We start from the raw sequence: 19,959 nt of genomic DNA on the forward strand, positions 1-19,959 counted from the left end.
AGGTGGGCTTCATAGTCCGGAAATTATGGTAAATAAAAAATTATTTACAAGTACAATTGCCAAGTACAACAATTAATTACTTATAGCAGAAAATTTATAGTGTGGATGGCTTGTGATCTGGCCTGCTTTACTCCAGCATCACAGATGAACTGTTGCTCTTGCAGCTCTTTTGACAGAAGTCGGACAATCAAGACTATGCAAGTTCTGTATGCAGTTGCTCTGTTTTATTTTTTTGCGGGGGGACTTATAGTTTTTACAGGCTTGTGTTTTCACCCCCAAAAATCTCTTTTCCCCCATTTTTGTACTTATGTTCCTCCATAACCCTCAAATGATTATTTTGTCTTTCAGGGAAAACATGCAAACCATGCAGAGCACCTGCCTCCTGAAGGATATGGTGAGTTTATCAAACTAACCACAGTTGTTCCCTGCACTCTGAGACATTCACAGAGATAAAACCATCAAAAACTACAATGAAAAATATGAAATTGAGTGAAAAAGCAATTAATAATAACTGTCTTAAGTAGAATGCATCTTTTTCTAATGTTCTGTTGTATCTTAAAGGAAAAAACTAAAGTAGCTCTCGCAAGCTGTAATAAATGAATGTGTTGTAAGCCTCAGGGAAAAAAAAATCTTAAATTGATGGATAATTGACAGCAGTATGAAGGGAAATTTACCAAGTTAGAAAACATTTACATGACCACCATATAGAAAGCGTTGCATCTTCACTGCACTTCTGTTCTTATCAGCATCAATTGTATATTGTGATAAGATCACAGATCAAAGCAACAAAACGAGAGTTGCTTCTTTTTACTCCATCTTGCTACACGCATACAAACACATGTCAGCTTGATATGAGCCGGTCTGATGCAGAGGCCCAGATGGATGCATAAAGGCCTGAGGCTACTGAAACTGTCAGAGCAATGTAGCATTGAACAACACAGCAAGGAGTTTGTATTATGATGTTCATTATGGTGCGAGAAAACACTTGCAACTATATATTTTCAGCAAGCTACATTCGCCCAAGATGATGAAATCTAAATATCTAATAGTCATGAATATTTTCCCTTCCTCTCCTAAAAAATCACATTATATCCTCTAACATTGGAAAAAATACCGGCTTTGTGTTTGTGTGGCGCGTACTATTCCTGTTTTATCACATAAGGGTTAAGAGCCACTTGTATTCACTTGTTTTACCTTGCTACCCTCTCTTTTTGCAGTCCAACCCAACCCAGCTGTGCTGATGGGAAACCCTATACGGGCATTCACACCACCTTTGGGTGGCACGTCAGCTGGCATGGGCAAGTCACCCAGTCCTGTACAGAGGATAGATCCTCATACAGGCGCCAGTATTCTCTACGTTCCTGCTGTTTATGGTGGAAATATGGTCATGTCCATGCCTCTGCCGGTAAGATTTCAGCTTCTGATAGCAAACCGAGTCAAACTGTTCTAACAGAAAATGTTCAAATGTGAGACTACACTTCAAAGAATGTGTTGGATGGATGGATATTCCAGAAAAAAATGTTGGTGTCCAAGCTAGTAACATTTTTCCTCACCTTTATAAAGTATTACCATTTCAACCTTTTACGTCAAACTTACTTTCTAGACATTTTGTGCACATTTAACAATTAAATTGATAGAACTAAAATGTCTACATTTGGTTTTCACCCATTACAATTTATAATCAACACAATGAATGAAATGTTATCCGTAATTTACATTATGTTTCTCTCACCCTTGTCATCTGTCAGTAACCTGCAGTCTATGTTTTTATTTTTTGTAGTTGCCTTGGCCTGGTTACCAGAATCGCTTTGCTGTCGACCCTCGCATCATGAGCCACCCTGCAGCCATGGCCTACAACTTCAATCTATTGCAGGCCCAGAATCGAGGCTCTCCTATCCCTTACAGTGGTGTGGCTCACCAATCTCCCCTAGGCATGGGTCAGCATAGCCCAGACAAAGAGTTGCAGGCAGATCCTATCCGAAATGGTATGTCTTGAGTTTAAGTAGCTCATCAAGTAGTCACCCAAAGCGAAATTTTGTAATTTTGTGCCATAGACTTAATAAATCTAAAGTTACATAATTTATCTTTGGTTTTGACTTCTTAGGTAAATTAGAAGGATGTCCAAAGTCAGAGCAGAGCCGTCTTCAGACACCAGAGCGGAAAACCACAGACATGAAGGAAAAACAGGTGAGTTACATTTGCTTTTTTTTTTTTTTTTTTTTCATGCCCTCTAAACTGCGAGTAATTCATGTCTTCCATTTATTACCAAAGCTAAAATGTGTATCATAAAAACATGATTTGGTGTTGGCCAACTATAATATTGCTAATGGCATATGGCTAACTATAATTTCTGTGCTAATGGTTGGCATTTGTTTTTTATCCAGGGAGATTTAGACACAGGCCAAAGTCGAAGTCTGGATTCACAGGCAGAGGGGCTAGTTGGATTTCCCAATGCACTGCTCCATCGAAAAGACCCTTCAGCAGCCCAGAGACCCCTCAGCTACCACCTGGCACCACCCAATCCAGCTTTTCCCCCACATCCTGCCAGTGGAAGACCTTTCCCACCACAGTATCCAGTCTCCAGGCTTCCTTACCGGGTCAATCAACCTCAGCACCCAGGGATGGCCCAACAGAGTCAACAACAGCAACAACAGCTTAGTCCTGCCTACACTGGTGGTAGCCACAATGCTTCCTTCTTCAGTGGTCCTATACCCCCACACAGGACGGTCCATTCTCCGACTTTGGATGGGCCGGAACCTGGAGGGGTGGAGGACATTAGTAGTTCCATTAGGACTCCAATGGGCCACCCTGGAGGCCACCACCCAGGCCTGTCACAGCATAACAGGGTCAATAGCTTTGGTGAGGACGGACAGGATGGAAACCTGGGAGATGGTCTTGGTGAGTGTAACGCTAATTTATCCCTTTTTCTTAGAAGAGAAAATCACAAAGTTTTGATCTTAGAAGATATATTACCACTTTTATTGTAAATTTAATGTTCAATGTAAACAAAATCTCATTCTGCTTTAGATCTTATAATAGTATTATATTTCAAATTTTCATTGTCTGTTTATGAATCATGCACAGGGACTATTTAAATGACCCTCAACTTCTAGTTTTCTGATGGATCCCACTGTAGCTCTCTTAGTCTTATCAATAGCACAGTAAAGGAATCTCCTTCTTCAGTATTCACATTTCTATGACTTGATTGCACTTTAGGCAAGACTCCACTCAGGAGACAGCCTGCTGCTTACATGTTTAAGTTCTTAAGTTCTAAGGCTGATTCCATCACAAATCGCTGTAGGTGCTCAGAGCACTCCTAATGGTTTTCCTCAAAAAAAAAGAAAAAAAATATATATATGTGTGGTTTTTAAATCTTTAATATCCATCTATTTTTATACATTGACTCAATGCAAATCCTTTCATTGTCTGCCGTGGCTCAAAGAATCATGAGGAACAATACCAGTGACTTCAGGGCTATATGAGTCATAAAATCTCAAAGATTAAGATTCTAGACGATTGTGCCAAACGTTGTCCTCAATGTAAATGTGGCAGGTTGAATCACTTTTTCCTTTGTTTTTTTTTTTTTTGCTGAAACTTAAAATATTGCATTTTATGAAACGATCCTCTTCTCAAAATAGGCAACATTATAGATATATATAGCCGTTTTCTCACCATGAAACACATTATGTAATCTCTCCTCAAAAAGTTCAGCCGTTTTATGAAATTCATCATCTTCACACTTAAATGATGGGTTACACTACTAATGTGATCTCTAGGCTTTCATAGAACTTGCACAAGTACGGATGAAATTAAGTTAACTTGAGCTTTAAAGCTAATCACATGGTTCCCCTGTCAGACCTCCAGGCTCCTTTGGCTCTAGAGGCGCTAAGCCAACAGCAGCAGGCAGCCAGACTGGGCCAGTGGGGGGAGACAGCAGCCCCTTTCCTCCAGGGCAATGTTGCCTTTCCTTTGCAACATCTTGCCCACCTCGCTCAGCCTGGTATGGCTCGCATCCCCCATCAACTTCTCCGGGCAGCTAGTTGGGGTCTTAGTGCCAATATTGAGGATGAAGCTGCTTCTCCTGCCTCAACTGGACCACCTTACACTAGGTCAGTTTCAGTAACTTGTCATTTGTAATCATCTGGTAACTTAGAGCTATTATTTTACTCCAGAATATCAACATTTTATGTAAATAATCATCTTTTCATTCGTCGTCATTGCTACTCTTGACCAAATTCAAGTGTAAAAAGAAACATTTTTAATTCAAGGTACCCGGGCCTGTTGAGGGAGATTCTCCCACAGGAACACCCTGAAACCAGGGAATCAGCTGAGATGCAGCCCCCACCTCAGTCCCGTCTTCTCCAGTACCGGCAGTCCCAGTCTCGTGCCTCAGGTGACCCTTCATCCTCTTTAGCCACAACCTCCAATCACGCTGGACCTTTCCCATCAGGATCTTATTCCCATGACACTGGTCGCAACCTCTTAAATGACAACCCTTTCAATAATCCAGCTCTGCAGCAGCAGCAGCAGCACCCGGGGAACCACCTATACAACGCTGGTAACTACCAACACCATCCACCAACCCACTCTACCAGCCCCCCTCCCTCCCAGGTCAAATACCTTCTGCAAGAGGCCCAGTGGTCTCATGGTGGAGCTACATCAGTGAGCCCACCACAGCAGAACCACCTGTTAGGGAACCAGGGTCACAGCCTTCCTTATGGACTGCCCATCATGGCTCACCCCAGTAGACAGGAGCAAGTCCACCTGATGCAACTTCACCATCAGCACCAGCAGCAGCAGCAGCAGCAGCAACAGCAGCAGCAGCAACAGCAACAACAACAACAACAACAACAACAACACCAACAGCAGCAGCAGCAACACCAACAGCAGCAGCAGCAGCAACACCACCACCAACAACAACAACAACAACAGCAGCAACAGCAGCAGCAACACCAACAAAGTCAAGGTCCAGACCAGGAGTCCTACCACCCACTGTCCCCTAGAACATCAGCAGCCACAGCCCTTCACAATGTAGATGAGGTAAGGATTGTTCATATACTTGTTCATATTATCAGCAAGTCTGAACTGGTCAACTAAACTCAATATGTCACAAAGATACCCCAGTTACATATTTATCTGTACCGTGTGTGTGTGTGTGTGTGTGTGTGTGTGTGTGTGTGTGTGTGCGCACATGTACGTATGTACGTACTTTACTCTGTACAGTATGAACCCAGAGGTCCCGGTCGGCCCCTCTATCAGCGCCGCATCTCCTCCAGCTACCCAGATGAACCATCTACAGCCAACACTCACAATGCCCTATCCCAGCAGTCCCAGCCCTGTACATCAGACCCCCAGGAAAACCCGCATCCGCACGTACAGCATCATCAACACCCACATGGCCACTACATTTATCCTTCGCATGACCCTTGGCCCAGTAATGGTGGAGGTCCCAGTCCGTTCCAGAACATTCCTTGTAATGGAGCCGGCACACTCACTCAGCATCGGGAAATTCTGGGTAGGTATTATCAACTAAGTGGCGAAGAAATATGATGGTGTCTTGTTTTGTGAGTCCTATTCTAAACACTGAATGTTTGATCAGAGTCTTATCTGCATGTCTTGTCATCTTGGTGCGCTTTCCCACATGCAGCTTCCAAAGGCCTTCGTCAGACAGAGGAGCAGGTGAAGGCTGAGGCCACAGCAGCACAGCAGACGCACCCACACACCCTCAACTCCCTTCAGCACCTTGGACAGTTTCCTCCTCTTATGCCCAATAACAAACAGCAGCAGCAGCAGCAGCAGCCACAGCAGCCGCAGCCGCCGCCGCCACCGCCACCACATGCTCCCACAGAGCCCAGCCAGGGGGCTCCAAATTTAAACAAACCACCTACCATGTCCTATGCGAGTGCGCTCCGTGCTCCACCCAAGCCCCGAGCTGTTCGCCCCGAGCAGGTCAAAAAGAACAGCGACCCCCTCTCCCTTCTTCAAGAGCTGAGAATAGGAAGTTCAAATGGTAGCAATGGGTACTATTCCTACTTTAAATGAGTGTCACCTCTCCCACATTAAGTGATAAAATAAAAATAAAAAAAAACTAAACAAAAAAGGCAAAACTTTGTTAAAACAAAAAAAAATTAATAAATAAATAGTGCAAAGTGCATTTATAAATTGTTTCTATCAGTAGGTTTGTTTTATGCATTTTGTTTCATTTTAACTTTTTATTTGTAAGTCATCTTTTCTCCTGTTTCACATATCTATGAAGAAAATAAGTATATATAATGAATGCATTACTGGTATATATACATACTCATTATGTATATATGAATATATACTTATATTATCTACACTTGTATATGTACGTAATGCTAAAAAAAAGTTATAAAAAATTAATTTCAAAAAAAAAAAAAAAAAAGGGAAGACTTGGTTGACCACTTAGCTTCTTGTTTTTCTTTCCTGAAGTTGGTTTTGTTGGTTACTAAATAAGTATGTTTATCATTTTGTATTCCTCAGTTTTGAGTGGACATTACGTCTTGATTTTCAGACTACTGTAGTTGTGGTAATGGACAAAAGCTAAGTGGTCAACCAACAGAAACTACATGGAACAATGTATAGAAGTAGATAATTTTCCTCTAATCTGTACATATAAAGAAAATAAAAGACTGAATTGTATGCCACAGACATGTCCTTAAATTCCTGTATCATGCTAGCATTTGCATTATGAATTTTCTCCATTTGTTGTCTTCAGATCCGTAATTCTTAATACACCTTTACCTGGGAATCATTTTCAGTGATTTAGTAGTTAATGTGATTATTTACAGAAAAATAACGATACAAATGCTGATAGCATATTTTGCTTTTCACCATTCACTCATGAGCAGCGATAGATATAGTCTGAAAATGTCATAATAGCAACAAACATGTCATTCCTCCTTTGGCTTGCTTTAAGGATCAGAGAACACCAGAGATTTGCTTTCTGCAATAAGATTATCCCAAAATGCTTTGCTTGTGGAAGGTGCTTAATCATTTTTATTTTATCTTATTCCCCTTTTTCTTGTTTGTTTTGTTTTATTTCGTCTTTGCGACATTTGAGTCATTCTGTTGTGGCAAAGTTTACTTCTCAACCCATGTCAACAAAACCTTCACAAGGAAAATAGCTTCAATAACAAAATGTTGTTTTGTGTTTTGCTTTTTTGTTTGTTTTCTTGCTACTGGAAATGTGTTTTAATTTTTGTTGAAAAGTTCAATTTCTCTGAAGGTTTGTGAAAGTGAAGAGTGTGGTTAGGGCAGAGTGGCATGCCATGATGGGTAAGTTGAAACTGAGGGTGTGATCAACACTGCCAGTCAAAAATTTTTGAACACAGTTTAGTCTTTTTGATTAAATCTTGAATATGTGAACTGTAGAATATTTACCCTGAAATTGGAAACTGTATATAAACGTTTTATTTTTTCTTGGGGGGGGGGGGGGGTTTTCACTTTTTCCGGAAATAGTGTCACACTTAAACACAATTATGAACAGCATACTGTGAATCACTTTGACAGTCAACTTTCCTTCCTTTTCTTTGTGTAAAATCTTTTGCCTCAACATCATTTTCCTTTTTCTCTTCATGACAATCTTTTAAACAATATATCTCCCGAAATAATGGTAACTGCATCATCAAAAATAACCACGTTTTTCCTGAGTTCATGTTTGCTACTGGGTCCATACAATACACAGATCATTTCTCAGAAAATTAAGATAAAAGCAAGTCTTAGTCATATTTTCCAATTTCAGGGCAAACTGTTCTCCCACTAGATTTAACAAAAAAACCAAACAAACCAAAAAAAAAAAAAAAAAAAAAAAACTAAAAAAAAAAACTAACTGAACAATAAGCTCTTCAAAAAGGTCTTATAGCATGTTTGTTTTTATGCTGTGCACAATAAGAATGAAACGGTAATGTTTTGGAAGTTGTTCTTGGTCATTCAAAGAATTAAACTTTCTCCCACTTTTTATTTTTAGCATAATCTGATATTGATTGATACAGTGACAAAAAGTGCTGACCATGCATTCATCCTCTGCAGCCACAAACATTTATGTCTTGCTTCCCAAAACAACCAAACCAACATGGAGGCCACACAGCTACATGCACATGAGTTTCACTGCTGACATCCCGAAATATAAAAAGTTTAGCTGCCAAAGTATAGCTGCCAATGTTTTATTAAAGCAATACTGGAAACGGTCCTCCAGTGCTTCTTGCTGTTGTATGTGAGTCGTGGACTGCTAAAACATCACTGCCCTACTCCCAAATTGGCCGAATTTCGATGAAATCATCCAGCTGTGTCAAGGCTTTCACATGGAATTTAGTCAGCATTAAATCTCTTCAAATGTCACTCCCTTCGACAGCTAATGCATAACGGTTAACTACTCAGACGTGTTTTGAACAGTCCGCGGAGAGCTTCACACAGGCTATGGTTCATATTTAATTTGTCACATTGTAATTTCGACAGTCCGGATTTTTTGACTTAGCAGAGAACAACACATACTTGTAAATATGCATTTTCTAGGTATTTACAAACAAGAACTTTGGGAGCGCCTCAATTTTTTAGAAGCTGTTTAAAGAAGAGGTATGCCCTTTTTAATTATGCAAATTCACAAAAAATAATGATTCTAGAAATGGACAACAACAACCCAGCTGGTAGTTGTAACGTGTTGTTGTGACTTTTTAATTATTTTTAAGACGGTGTCTGGCTGATTTGACAAAGAGGAGACTTTCTGTTGCAGGTGTTTAAAGATGACTTTCTTTCACTGTACAATACATATTTTTAAGTATATGTTGCTGGATTTGTCCTGTTCTGCCCCCCACACCCCCCCACCACCACCACCACTTTACAGCTGTGTAACAATCAACATGTTCATTTTCCTCTTTTGTTAATGTGAAGACTGTTTTTTCTTTTAATGCATGTTGAGATAACCTGACTGGTTTTTATCCCTGTTTTTATCAGTTTGTATTGATTTGTGGATGAAAAAAAGAAAAATACACACAAAAAAAAAAAGAAAAGCTTTTGTTCAAACTACAGAGTCAAATTTTGGCATATTATTTGATGTGTACAATAACTTGTGACATTATCAACAAACCTATTATAATAATTGACTAACATGTCAATCAAAGATGTAATGGTCATGTAAGTTTTGTTTTTTTTGAGGGGGTGGGGCAGTTACTACACAGGGCTAAAGCTGAGGTTGCTCCCTGGTGTGTGGTGGATTTAAGATGCTTTCAGAAATGTTTGTTTCGGGGAAATCAAAGCAGTCACTGGCTAATCTCTGAGGATGTGTAATACTAATAACATTTCACCTATTTCTTCAGCCACATTTTTATTTATTTTTGAAGCAGAAGAGATTGAGCCAAAGACACTTTAAGAGGAATGCGATTTCTCTTTGTCACTGATTTGTTTTTACCACACATCTTTATATAAAAAAAAAAAAGAAAAGAAAAGAAAAAAAAAGTTTGAAATGAGGAAATGAAGGGCACTGCCTCTTCAAATGGAGTTGGATTTGAAATATTTTGACCTCCCAATATTGCACCATATATCACCACTTGGAGTTGATGCTTTCTGTGTTACGTTTTCAAGAAAATGGAGCGAAACCGTGTGTGCGTGTTTGTGTATGTGGCCTATTTGAAAGGGAGCAACCTTTTGCCCAGCCAGTAGAGAGCACTGTGTTCAGCCTTCTATCAGCGCCACATCCCTTCCTGTTATCTGTTTGCGCTCCTCTGTTCCTCCCTCGCTGCAGTGAATCAATGGCACACCTGTTCTCCCAGCCTCCTCGTCCCATTGGTTCGTCCCTCGTGGGTACAAAATAATGAATAGATCTGTTTTACTCTTTACTCATTTCAATTGGTGGTGGTTATAATAAAGGATTTAGACTGTGTTTCAAAGGTTTATTTTCTTTTTTATTTGTTTCTCTATTAAAGTGTTTTTATTGAAACATCTTATATTCTGTCTTTTTTTTTTTTTTTTTTTTTTTGAGATCTACCTGGTTTTTGGAAAAAAGCACACAGATGGTCGACAAAATGCTGATAACATGTTTTACATCAAATATTTTTTTGAACATCATTGATTTTGACCCTTTGGTTTAAACTTTCTAAATCAGCATCTATCTGGAAAAAACTGTTTCACCACCCAGAACAAAGCAAACCTGAGCACAAAGTGAAGACCGCTTGGTGTTGTTTATCAAGTTTTAATTTTCATTACAAAGTTTTAGCTTATAACAAACACTCCCACACTTAATCTACTGAATTCTACCAGTTCCAAAACTTGTTAAATTGCATGCCATATTCAATGTAAAACACTGAAACATAAGAAAGATTAAGATCATAGAAAGCACTACTATTTCAACTATTACTTTTTTCCCTGCATGTTTGCGATCTTAAAAAAAAAAAAGAAATGAAGGTGGTTCACTGATTTGAAAAGTCAAATATATGAACTCCTAACCAGCTGGCATGCACATGGCCACAACAGTAGTCTTTATATCATCTGTGACATCAAGTAAAGTGTGTCTCAGAATAGCCACTAATACAGTACAACATATTCCAGTGGGCCATATTACAGTGAGAGTGTACTTAATCTTCTTTTCGTCAGATACGTAGCCGAGCTTCCCGCTTTGCCACCTGAATGACTCTTATTGTGTGATGAAAACGGCCCCCACCTCCAGACTACAGTGCACTGCCTCTCAAAGCAAACGGGGCCAAAGTAGTTTGAGCTTTTATTTCCAGCGATGGTCCATTTATTCACTTTTCTGATTGTTGTTGAATTTGACTATATTCATCCATATTTCCTTTTCATGTGTATGTGATCTGACAGTCTAATGAAAGCCCATTTTAAACGGGCTAACAAGATGGTCTTCTGTTTTTTGCATTTGCCAGTCTGTATCTGCCTGCACGTAAGATTTTTTTTTTTTTTTTTTTGGGGGGGGGGGGTTGCTGTCAGCAAAAAGGCCTTGTATGTGCACCTGCTAGAACTGAACCTTTTCCAGCGTGATCAGTGCTGTGCTGTGGCCGTGTGGGTGTTTAGCATTCAGCCTCACACACACACAGACAAATGCACAAACCTGCTCTGTGCTGCTGTTTTGGTCTAAAATCATTCATTTGGCCACAAAGTATATTTTAATGGGACATACCTTCTCCTTAAATGTTTTTTATAAACCTACACGTTGACAGATCTTTGCTTGTCTTACTTATTTTCAGTGATTCCTTGGCCACACAAAAATAAATGGCTGAACATTAGATATGTGATGCGGTACACAAAATCTATTTATCATGTTCTCATTACCGCAATAATGATGTTCTCAAAATTGTATTGTCAAAATGTACTTTTGGTGGCAGGGGACGCAAAAATCTGTCCATTGTCTTCATGGACGCGTAACATTGATTTGTAATTTTTCGATAAGCGGATGGTTAAAGATGGGCTGTGACAGATGAGGAAGACGGAAGCATACTGAGAAAGAGACGTGTAAATCTTTGGGTCAGGTCTTGCTCCTGCTGACAAGAACAATATTTTCTGTTAAGGCAAACGTTAAAAACTCAAATAAAGGCCACAGAATGATTGTAGGACAGCAGAACTCCCCAAATGGCTTTAGTCCATGGACACCAGAGACAGTCTCTGCCATCATGACCTCACCCTTTCAAGGTCAGCTTCTGTTCTTGAAATTACTCTTAACAGCTGTTATCCAAACAAAAGACAGAGTCACTCTTATCCCGTATTCATCTGTCTGTGCAGCTATCACTCCACTTGATCCGGCTCGGCGTCCATGCAAGTCTCCCAGGGATTCCTGGGCATCTGGGGCATGGAGAGGACCACGAGGGTGATGCCAGTGAGAAAGAGGAGGACGAAGCCACTGCAGGCGCAAGCAAAAGACCAGGAGTATTGGCAATTGATCCAGATGGTGTCCTCGCTCTCGATCATTCGTTTGACTGACTGACGCATCACCTCCAGGGAGATGAAGGCGCATATCCCTGGGAACGACAGAAGCCCGTAGACAGGTAGGGTCAGCTGTTATACACGACAGCCTAGAGTCACACAGATTCCTCTGGGTGCGGGAGAAACACAACTTTGTCGGTTAACTGAACCCACCTGCAAATGCAAAGAACATGCCAGCAGGTTTTAGGAGGTAGTCTCTTCCTTTGCCTTTGCCCGTGCATGATCCCAGCAAACACAGCGACCCCAGTAACATGAAGCCCAGACAGAAGATGGAGATGGCTGCAGCGGAGATGTTGTACTCTGAAATGAAGGAGAACCCGGAGCGTTAGGCCTCATTTTCGAGTCGTGACGTTATGTCCCTATCGTCATCATATCAAATGCACGTTGATAGAGACATTACCTTGTTATCTCGATAGAGATAATAATAAATAGATATTGCACCATTTCATATTTGATCTATAAATACAAAGACGCCAGCTAGTGCTTGAACGAGTTTCCGTCATATTTACTACCAACTACTATCCATAAGAAATCAAGGCTTTAACGGGATTAATGAGCTCCTTAATGCTCCTTTGTTCAGTCTTCTTCGGTGTCCCTGTTTTTACATGGTTGAGCTGCATGTTATCCTGAGTCCATTTACAAATTAGCTGCTGTTCAAAGCGGTCTTGAGAGTCTTACAACTTATAAAAACACCAACCATGCAAATGGAAAAAGCACAAAGTCAGAGAACATCTCAAAGGCGTTAGTGAGTTATTCACAACTGAGAACTCAACTTAAGAACAGTAATTTAGAGGAATATAGTTTCATGCTGTAGAAGTGAAGAGGGAGAAGTCATCCAGCTGTTCGCTCTTGTCAGCATGTGTGGTTTTTGGACAAGGGCGGAAAAAACTAAGCTTTCACAAATTATTATAAAAATGTGTGTACATTGGTTCTTCTGCTGACAGCTAGTGTGTCTGCATAACAGGAACAGCAACCGGCTTGTTTTTCTGAGCAGAGAAGCTCGGCCTTTGATCTGCCTCCTGTTTGCCTGCGAACCGTGCCCAGAGGACAGGCGCTCCTTTGGGGCAGAGCGCCTTCATCTTTTTGCCGGCAGGGGAGGATGGGCTGCCCTCCAAACCGCTGTGTGTTCTCTGAGACGACGCGTGTCTGTGGAGCTCTTTGGTTAACTTCTTCAATCACCAAAGGTACAGAAGACATCAAAAACATACCACTGCTTCAGCCATGCTCATACCCACGCCTCAGATTACAAAGTGACAAAAGTCAACCTTCTGTTTATTTATATTTAGAAATTTGAGCCATTCAGGCTGAAAAAATTGCTATTAAGTTTGAAAATGTTGCAGTACACATGATGCTTTGGACATATTTTGTATTCATGTACGCTTCCATGCTTTGCGTGCCCTGAGGAAGGAGGTAATGAAATGGCACAATAACGTTTAAGCAGATGTTGTCCGTCACACATGCAGGTTGGTAAAGTGTATGAAAAACCTTCGACCAAGTAACACTGGCTATTCTGGACTTGCAAGACTTTACACTTAATGTATTTTTCAGTGGGAAACTAGGACGGGGAAGAGTCTGCTGTAGGCGCGGATGTGCCTGTGGAAACACATCTACTGTGTTCATTCAGCATGATGCACCATTATGGTATAGACAAATGGTTCAGCCAAGAGTGAATAACACTACAGGGAGCTTCGGTCAGTGCTGCGATCATTCCAGCAAACTGACAGTGTATACCTCAAGGGCCGGCCATCAGCGCTGCGATGCTGCACGTGTGTGTGTGTGTGTTTGTGTGTGTTGGAGTAATGGGGGTGCGGTGCCCATGAATGAATTAGCTTTTCAGATTTTAGGGTGTGGGGGTGTGAGCATCTTGGCGTACAATCTTGCTCACACTCACACCCCAGTGATCAGGTCTGACAGTGCCCCCCCCCCCCCCCCCCACTAATGCACATTACATGGGAGGGCTGTCACACAACATGCACTTGCTCAGCCCGCTGAGCTATGGCCAGTAAAACAGGGACTCTGAAGACAGTGGGGAGAAGGGGGGAGAGGAAGGGGGAGGGAGTTGTTGTACTGCATGTACAGAACATCTCCAGCGCTTTTCCTAAAGCACAGCATGTGAACAGCATATGACACCCAGCAGGTGACCGCCACGAGGGATACAAACTCCAACAGGCAAACGATTGCGCTTTCCAAATGCATTAGCATGTGCATCTAAATCTCCAAAGATAATTATAGCGCACACAAGCAATGCGAGCGTGAAAACCGGTGTTACAAATTCGGATCTGTGGCGTCAGAGGTTTAGGCCCCAGCTGCATGGAGGACATCTGTAGTTCAGCGTCAGATGGCAGATCTTTATCATTGACAGAGAGTCAAACGCACGTGCTGCGCTCAGGAGTGAAACATGAATGAAAGCGTGAGTCCACAGAGAGCAGGGCAGCCGCAGCAGCAGGTGAGGTCAGCTGTGGTGCAGAAGGTTTGATGCTGTAACTTCAGACAGAATGGGATGTTTCACAGAACATATGAACGCTCACAAATAAATCTCTTTTCACTTGGAGTTATGGTGGAAAGCAGTAACGAGGTGCATGGGGAACCAAGCAGTGGGGGGGGAAAAAAAAAAAAACAACAACCTACCTTTCTGTGTTTTATATTCAAATATCTCAGTATCCTGCCCGGGAGTGAAGTGCCCGAAGTAGGTGCAGTTTTCGTCTGCGGAAAGAAAGAAGTTCAATGTCAAACCTGTATTAGTCGATTCTTCTTATTTTTTCGCCACGTCGGGGATGCACAAGCTGCAAAAAGGAGTTCTGGCGTCTGTCGTGTGGAGGATTTTTGTGGGATTTTGTGTTTAAAATCAAGATGATTCATTTATTCCGCTCCTTTTTTTAACTGCTTATACAGCAGGGTTTCTGGGAGCCAACCCCTACAGGTAACTGCAGAGTCACCGGCCGACCTGGACCTGCATGTCTTTGGACTGCGGGAGGAAGCCCACACAGGCGCCACCATCTTGCTTCGGGACAACAGCCGACGTTTCACCTTGCCGTATAACTAAGGACTTTTATTTTCTTTCATTTTTTTGGCAACGTTGCAGGCAGGCTCTCTGCATTTTTGCAACCTGTAAACCTTTTTGCATCTCTGCTCAAACGTGGCCTCCCATTCACCAGAGGCTGCACTCCACCAGCTGTGTTATTCTGTGCTAATAAAATACTTCACACTGTCTCTAATTGCTCCAACATTGTTTTTTTCCAAAAGCATATCGCAGATTGACACCCCTGGGATAGATTTGTCACTAAAGTGGTTGCATGATGTTGTGAAGTCTGCTTTGTGTGGTTTGACTGTCGGAGTAAAATATGGTTACAGCTGACATCACATTCAATTTTTCTTGGATAGACGAGGTGTTAAGCCTCGGGGATTTGTGCAGATAAAGCCAGACTGCTCTGTGCGATGAGGGGATCGTTTGGAGAGGATAAAGACTCTTTGATGCTCTGCCAAGAACAAAAAAAAAAAAAAAAAAGCCTGATGAATCCAGCGTAGAAATGTCACATCTTGATTATATTTGACCTATCTCATACTATGTGCTTACAGCTGGGGGTTAAAAATACATATAGGGTTAAAAGTAGTTCATGAAATGCACGCAGAGCAGCTTGCACATCAGCGTATGACGCTTCATGCAGCAAGCGCTCCTGAAAGCAGGAGAAAGCATGAAAAAGAACTACGATGTGGGTGGGAATGATCCTATTTGCAGAGGGAGCGGTGTTTTCATATGTAACTCCAGACCACAGTGTCACTTCATCTTAGGAAAGTCAAGTGCATGTCAATGATCTGGGTTCTGCTGTGAGGCCCCCACTCACTCCCATGTCCCTAATTCCCTCTTCCATACAGTCTAACCGTGGGACATCAGTGAAATGCTTTCATGTGGAAATATGTCTGCATGGTATCATATCACGGTTGGTGTGCAATGACCCATGGTGGGAGGGCGCATGGTTTTCCTATGTCCCCCGGAAACCACGAAAATAAGATAAAAGGGATGTTGGAGGGGGAGGAGCAGTCAGTCTGAGAGTCATTTGGTAATATTGGCATCTCTGAATCATATTTTGTTTATTCTAATGTTCAAAAAGGCCTTCTCGAAAGCAAGCTTTCATTGCTGCAAGCCCTTTTTTGTGGGCCCACATAAAAAAGGCAGTCACAAAAAGATGTTTTAATGAATGAGGACAGGGACTGACAATCAAAACAGAGAAGAAAAGAGAGAAAGAAAATACAGGGGTTCCCAGGCAACAAGTGCTGTCACTGCAGGAAGCACGTATGAGGGGATGGTGGAGGCTCGTCATCTATTTGTACTTCTGAGTGAAATGTTCAGATGGGATGCTGGGCAGCGTCTTTGATCTGTGCTAATTTCCCAAAACTGTGAATATTCATGTTTTTTAAAGACTTTAAAAACGCCTATCCTCTACTGAGTCTACTTAATCCCCATGCTGTAACACTAGACAACTCTTTCAGTTGTTGGAATCAAACGAAAAGTCCCAGATAACTCCGGATTTTCAAAACTCAACAGCCTCGTCCTTGATGGCTTGGACTCGGGTAGGACGACTCGACTTGCACCCGACTGAGAGTCTTTATTGCCGTTCCAAGTGTTCTGACTCAAGACTCAAGGCTTCCTGACAGGAAACATAGTCTTTTAGTGAGATAGAATTCATGTTAGATCCAGGGCTGAAAATTATAAGAGCTCCCAAAAGCCCAAGACGATTCTTTAAAAGCATATCTAGTTTGTTATGGAGGTTAACGTGGAGCCGCTCCGGATTTATTTGATCTTGAAGTGCCGGCTTTTAGCTCATTATCTGAATCCAGCAGCTATTTTCCCACACGTGATCATGTGTGTTACGCAATGACACATTCACACACTCATCCACCACCACTGAACCACTCGTTGTTGGTCCTCATCTTGCAAAGCTGACAAGTTCTCTAAAGCCTCTGCGAAGTTCTCTAGCGCCTCTGCGAAGGTCATGCTAGCACCTTTTATTCCTTTAATGTGAAGTGGCAGTTTATCGTTTCTCGGTCTAGACCTCTAAATTTGCTCATCCATTTGTTAATCCTTATCGTTCTTGAGTCCATTCATTGACAAGTGGGGATGAGTTTAGTTGTGCCGTTGCAAGTTCACCACAATTACATATGCCACCAAAATGGCCTTTCATTTTAGTTTCTTTTCCTATAGAGCCCCACAGCTTTTAATTTAGGCAAGATACATTAAATAATGGCAATAAAAGTTAAATATAAATAACCTAAGATTTTCTATCTGACCAGTTAGACGCGGTGAATTTCAATATTCACAGTCCAAGCAAGTAAAATAGAGTTCTGGTTTTGTAGAGATGCTGTGCCACTTGCTTATTGGACTATGCATCCCACACTCAGAGACTATGGAGCGATTTCAGTGGCTACATGAGCCGCACGCGAAGCAGCAGTAAAGTCTTGTGGGAACAGTTTGTTGGGTGGGGATGTGGGCCCCGATGCCATGTCTATGGCTTCCAGGTGGCGCCGTCACTCAAAGGAACGCTGGACTTAACGAAAACACTTGACCCTCATGGCCTCCACCCAAGACAGCTGAGTATTTACTTGGCCTATTTTTGTCACGACAAAGACTGCTTGCTGAGCAGTTTGCACAATATTCAGTAGTTCGAGCACAAAACTCCAAGTGTTTGCAATGTGTTTGAAAATGGAGCACAGGGGGGAAAAAGCATGGAGGTTAGTCATTTGGCTGCTGAACAGAACGTCTGATGTTGCTCAGCAGTAGCAGCTTGGGAGGCCAAAATCAAAACAGATCCCAATATGAAAGCATAAAAAAGTCCTTCAGTAAATTTTGGTCTACGTAACACTTTCTTTCTTTGAGCTTGTAGCGTGAGCCCTCATTATTCACACAAGTTTCCTTCGAGATTTCCTCCGAGGTTCCCTCACCATCTGCAGTTTGTCAGCAGTCAACCTAAACACAAACGCAGTCCATTCTTTCCAGATGAGTGTCTCACAGTGAACACACTGTGGATCAGAGGTTGTCGCCTCTCTGAAAATGTGGGGCTATGATAAACAATAATGTTCCTGTCCAAATACAGCTATTGGAGCTGGTGGTCTACTAAATTTGCTTACCTCTTAAATTAAGGCTGCTGCATATGAACTGACTTATGAATTATTATATTATATTTATTATATTTACGTGAAGTGGCATAAGTGGTCAAATATAAATCAGTCGTTTAATATTACAGGACTCTCACATGTGCTATCACAATTGGAGACTTTTCTATTTCTGACAAAAGCCAGCCATTTTGTCATCGATGGTGCATTCTACTGATGGCTGACCACCAACGATGACAATAGCCACTCCACGTCAATAACAGCTCGGCGTTGTTTCCACTCATTTAACGCTCTGCCTCTTAATCGAGTTGCTGTAAGATCATCTGTTGTCATACAAAGTTTATTTTGAGACAGTCACAGCAGAGGGAGCCCTGTTTATTGTATCAGGATACACATGACCTATTGGTAGACTCCTTTATGTCAGCACCATTGTGGACTTCGGTGGCGGAAGTATTCAGATCATTCCCCTCCACGAAAGTGCCCGATGCCATGGCGCAAACATAAAAAAACATCACTGTTACCAGCAGTGAGTATTTCATGCTATATCAAGTTATTGGACTGTTATGAATCATTATGAAACATGTTAGCAATGTTCAGTAATGTTGTAGCTGGTTGAATTTGAGTTCATATTCGAGACTTTATTTACAGCCGTGTTCTTCACTTTAATACATCAATAAAAAAGAATCCGATTTTACACTGTGGCATACTGTAAAGGTGCAGTTCAGTTTACTTTCTCTGCTCCAATTTTCTCTTACCTCCAGGCAGGCTGATGGGTCCACAGCCTCGCCCCTCCACGTAGTTTTCCGAGCTTATGTAAATTTGCTTCTTGCACAGCCTCCACAGGCCAAAGTGGGCCGCCTCGCAGGTCGTGTTCAGTTTCTCCACCCGCGGGCTGAGCACGGCCCAGTGGTCCGTTACAACTGCTGTGAACATACAAGCCATACCCACCACCAGCACGAAGATCGCAATCTTTATCTTTGTACGCTTGTGCATCTTTCCGAGAGGTCAGGTGTCTTGTTCAGTGACTGTTCTTCTCTTGATATAATGTTAATTAAAAAAAAAATCTATATATATATATATATATATATATATATATATGTATGTATATATATATAAAAAGTTGGATCCCCTGCAGGAGGCCTGTGGGCGTCTCTCCTCAGCGTCTGTAGCAAGCTTCCCAGAGAGTCTCTCTCAGCCGAAGACTTGCCTCTTCTCTCCCCTTGTTGCAGATTTGTGCCTCTGGTTTTAAAGGAAAGCAGCCAGAGTGCTTCTGTCCTAGTTTTCAGTCCCCTTTTCCCCACTCACTATGTGTTGCAGCACAACTGAGGGGGGCTGCAAGTTTAGACTGTCAGCTGTTGAGGTAGATCAGGAAAGTTGATGACCAAACTGACTGTTTGCCATGGTGGCCAATGGACATGGAGGCTGCTCCATGTGTTGATGAGTGTTTTGCTTAGTGTGGTGGGGTTGGGGCGGGGGCAGTTAGGGCAGTTGGGTGCTATAAATGTGACCAGTGAGTCAAGTTGCCAGGCCGTCATCTTATCCGGTTACACTGTCAGTGGGCGGAGATGTGTAACATGCGATAGCAAGTGGACTCACATACATTTAGGTGGAATCCTGAAAACAATTTTCTGTACGTCTAGTTTCTATCCCACTACAGTGGCAATATTTACACTCTCTGCCTCATCTCTGTAAACTATTTATATGGAGAGAGTGGATGTGTTTACAGCGAGCGGCGGCGAGGCTCCAGGTTCCAGTTTCCCTGATGAAATGATGCTGCTTTGAGTAATTCCTGTCAGAATATTCACTCATCCCTGTGTTTTATACTTTAAAAGGGTCCTCCCTGTGCCTTTATTGAGATACTCAGTGTCTTATCTCTGCGCTCTCAAAGCAAAATTGTTATTAATC

At 41.9% G+C, this 19,959-nt stretch overlaps 2 protein-coding genes across 3 annotated transcripts in view; one reads left to right on the forward strand and one right to left on the reverse strand.

Annotated features, from left to right (window-relative positions):
• The window catches only part of helz (helicase with zinc finger), a 45,201-nt gene extending 36,140 nt beyond the window's left edge, over positions 1-9,061 (forward strand). The window contains exons 25-34 of one of the 2 annotated variants that reach the window (XM_029501664.1): positions 349-394; positions 1,218-1,405; positions 1,781-1,985; positions 2,105-2,187; positions 2,385-2,898; positions 3,857-4,109; positions 4,269-4,393; positions 4,511-5,040; positions 5,224-5,515; positions 5,648-9,061. In XM_029501664.1, the coding sequence (XP_029357524.1) occupies positions 349-394; positions 1,218-1,405; positions 1,781-1,985; positions 2,105-2,187; positions 2,385-2,898; positions 3,857-4,109; positions 4,269-4,393; positions 4,511-5,040; positions 5,224-5,515; positions 5,648-6,042 (2,631 nt within the window). In that variant the 3' untranslated portion in view covers positions 6,043-9,061. Of the gene's footprint in view, positions 1-348; positions 395-1,217; positions 1,406-1,780; positions 1,986-2,104; positions 2,188-2,384; positions 2,899-3,856; positions 4,110-4,268; positions 5,041-5,223; positions 5,516-5,647 lie in introns of both variants that reach the window. The other variant, XM_029501655.1, reaches the window with a different exon arrangement.
• Positions 9,062-10,906: 1,845 nt separating this feature from the next.
• LOC115046839 (voltage-dependent calcium channel gamma-1 subunit) lies at positions 10,907-19,377 on the reverse strand. Its single transcript, XM_029507472.1, has 4 exons — positions 18,810-19,377; positions 14,575-14,649; positions 12,100-12,246; positions 10,907-11,981 (listed from the first exon to the last, which is right to left on the reverse strand). Exons 1-4 carry the CDS (start codon positions 19,045-19,047, stop codon positions 11,749-11,751), a joined length of 693 nt encoding a protein of 230 aa, XP_029363332.1. The 5' UTR covers positions 19,048-19,377; the 3' UTR covers positions 10,907-11,748.
• Positions 19,378-19,959: the final 582 nt, after the last annotated feature.

This window comes from Echeneis naucrates, chromosome 1, assembly GCF_900963305.1.
Source record: "Echeneis naucrates chromosome 1, fEcheNa1.1, whole genome shotgun sequence".
NCBI lineage: Eukaryota > Metazoa > Chordata > Actinopteri > Carangiformes > Echeneidae > Echeneis > Echeneis naucrates.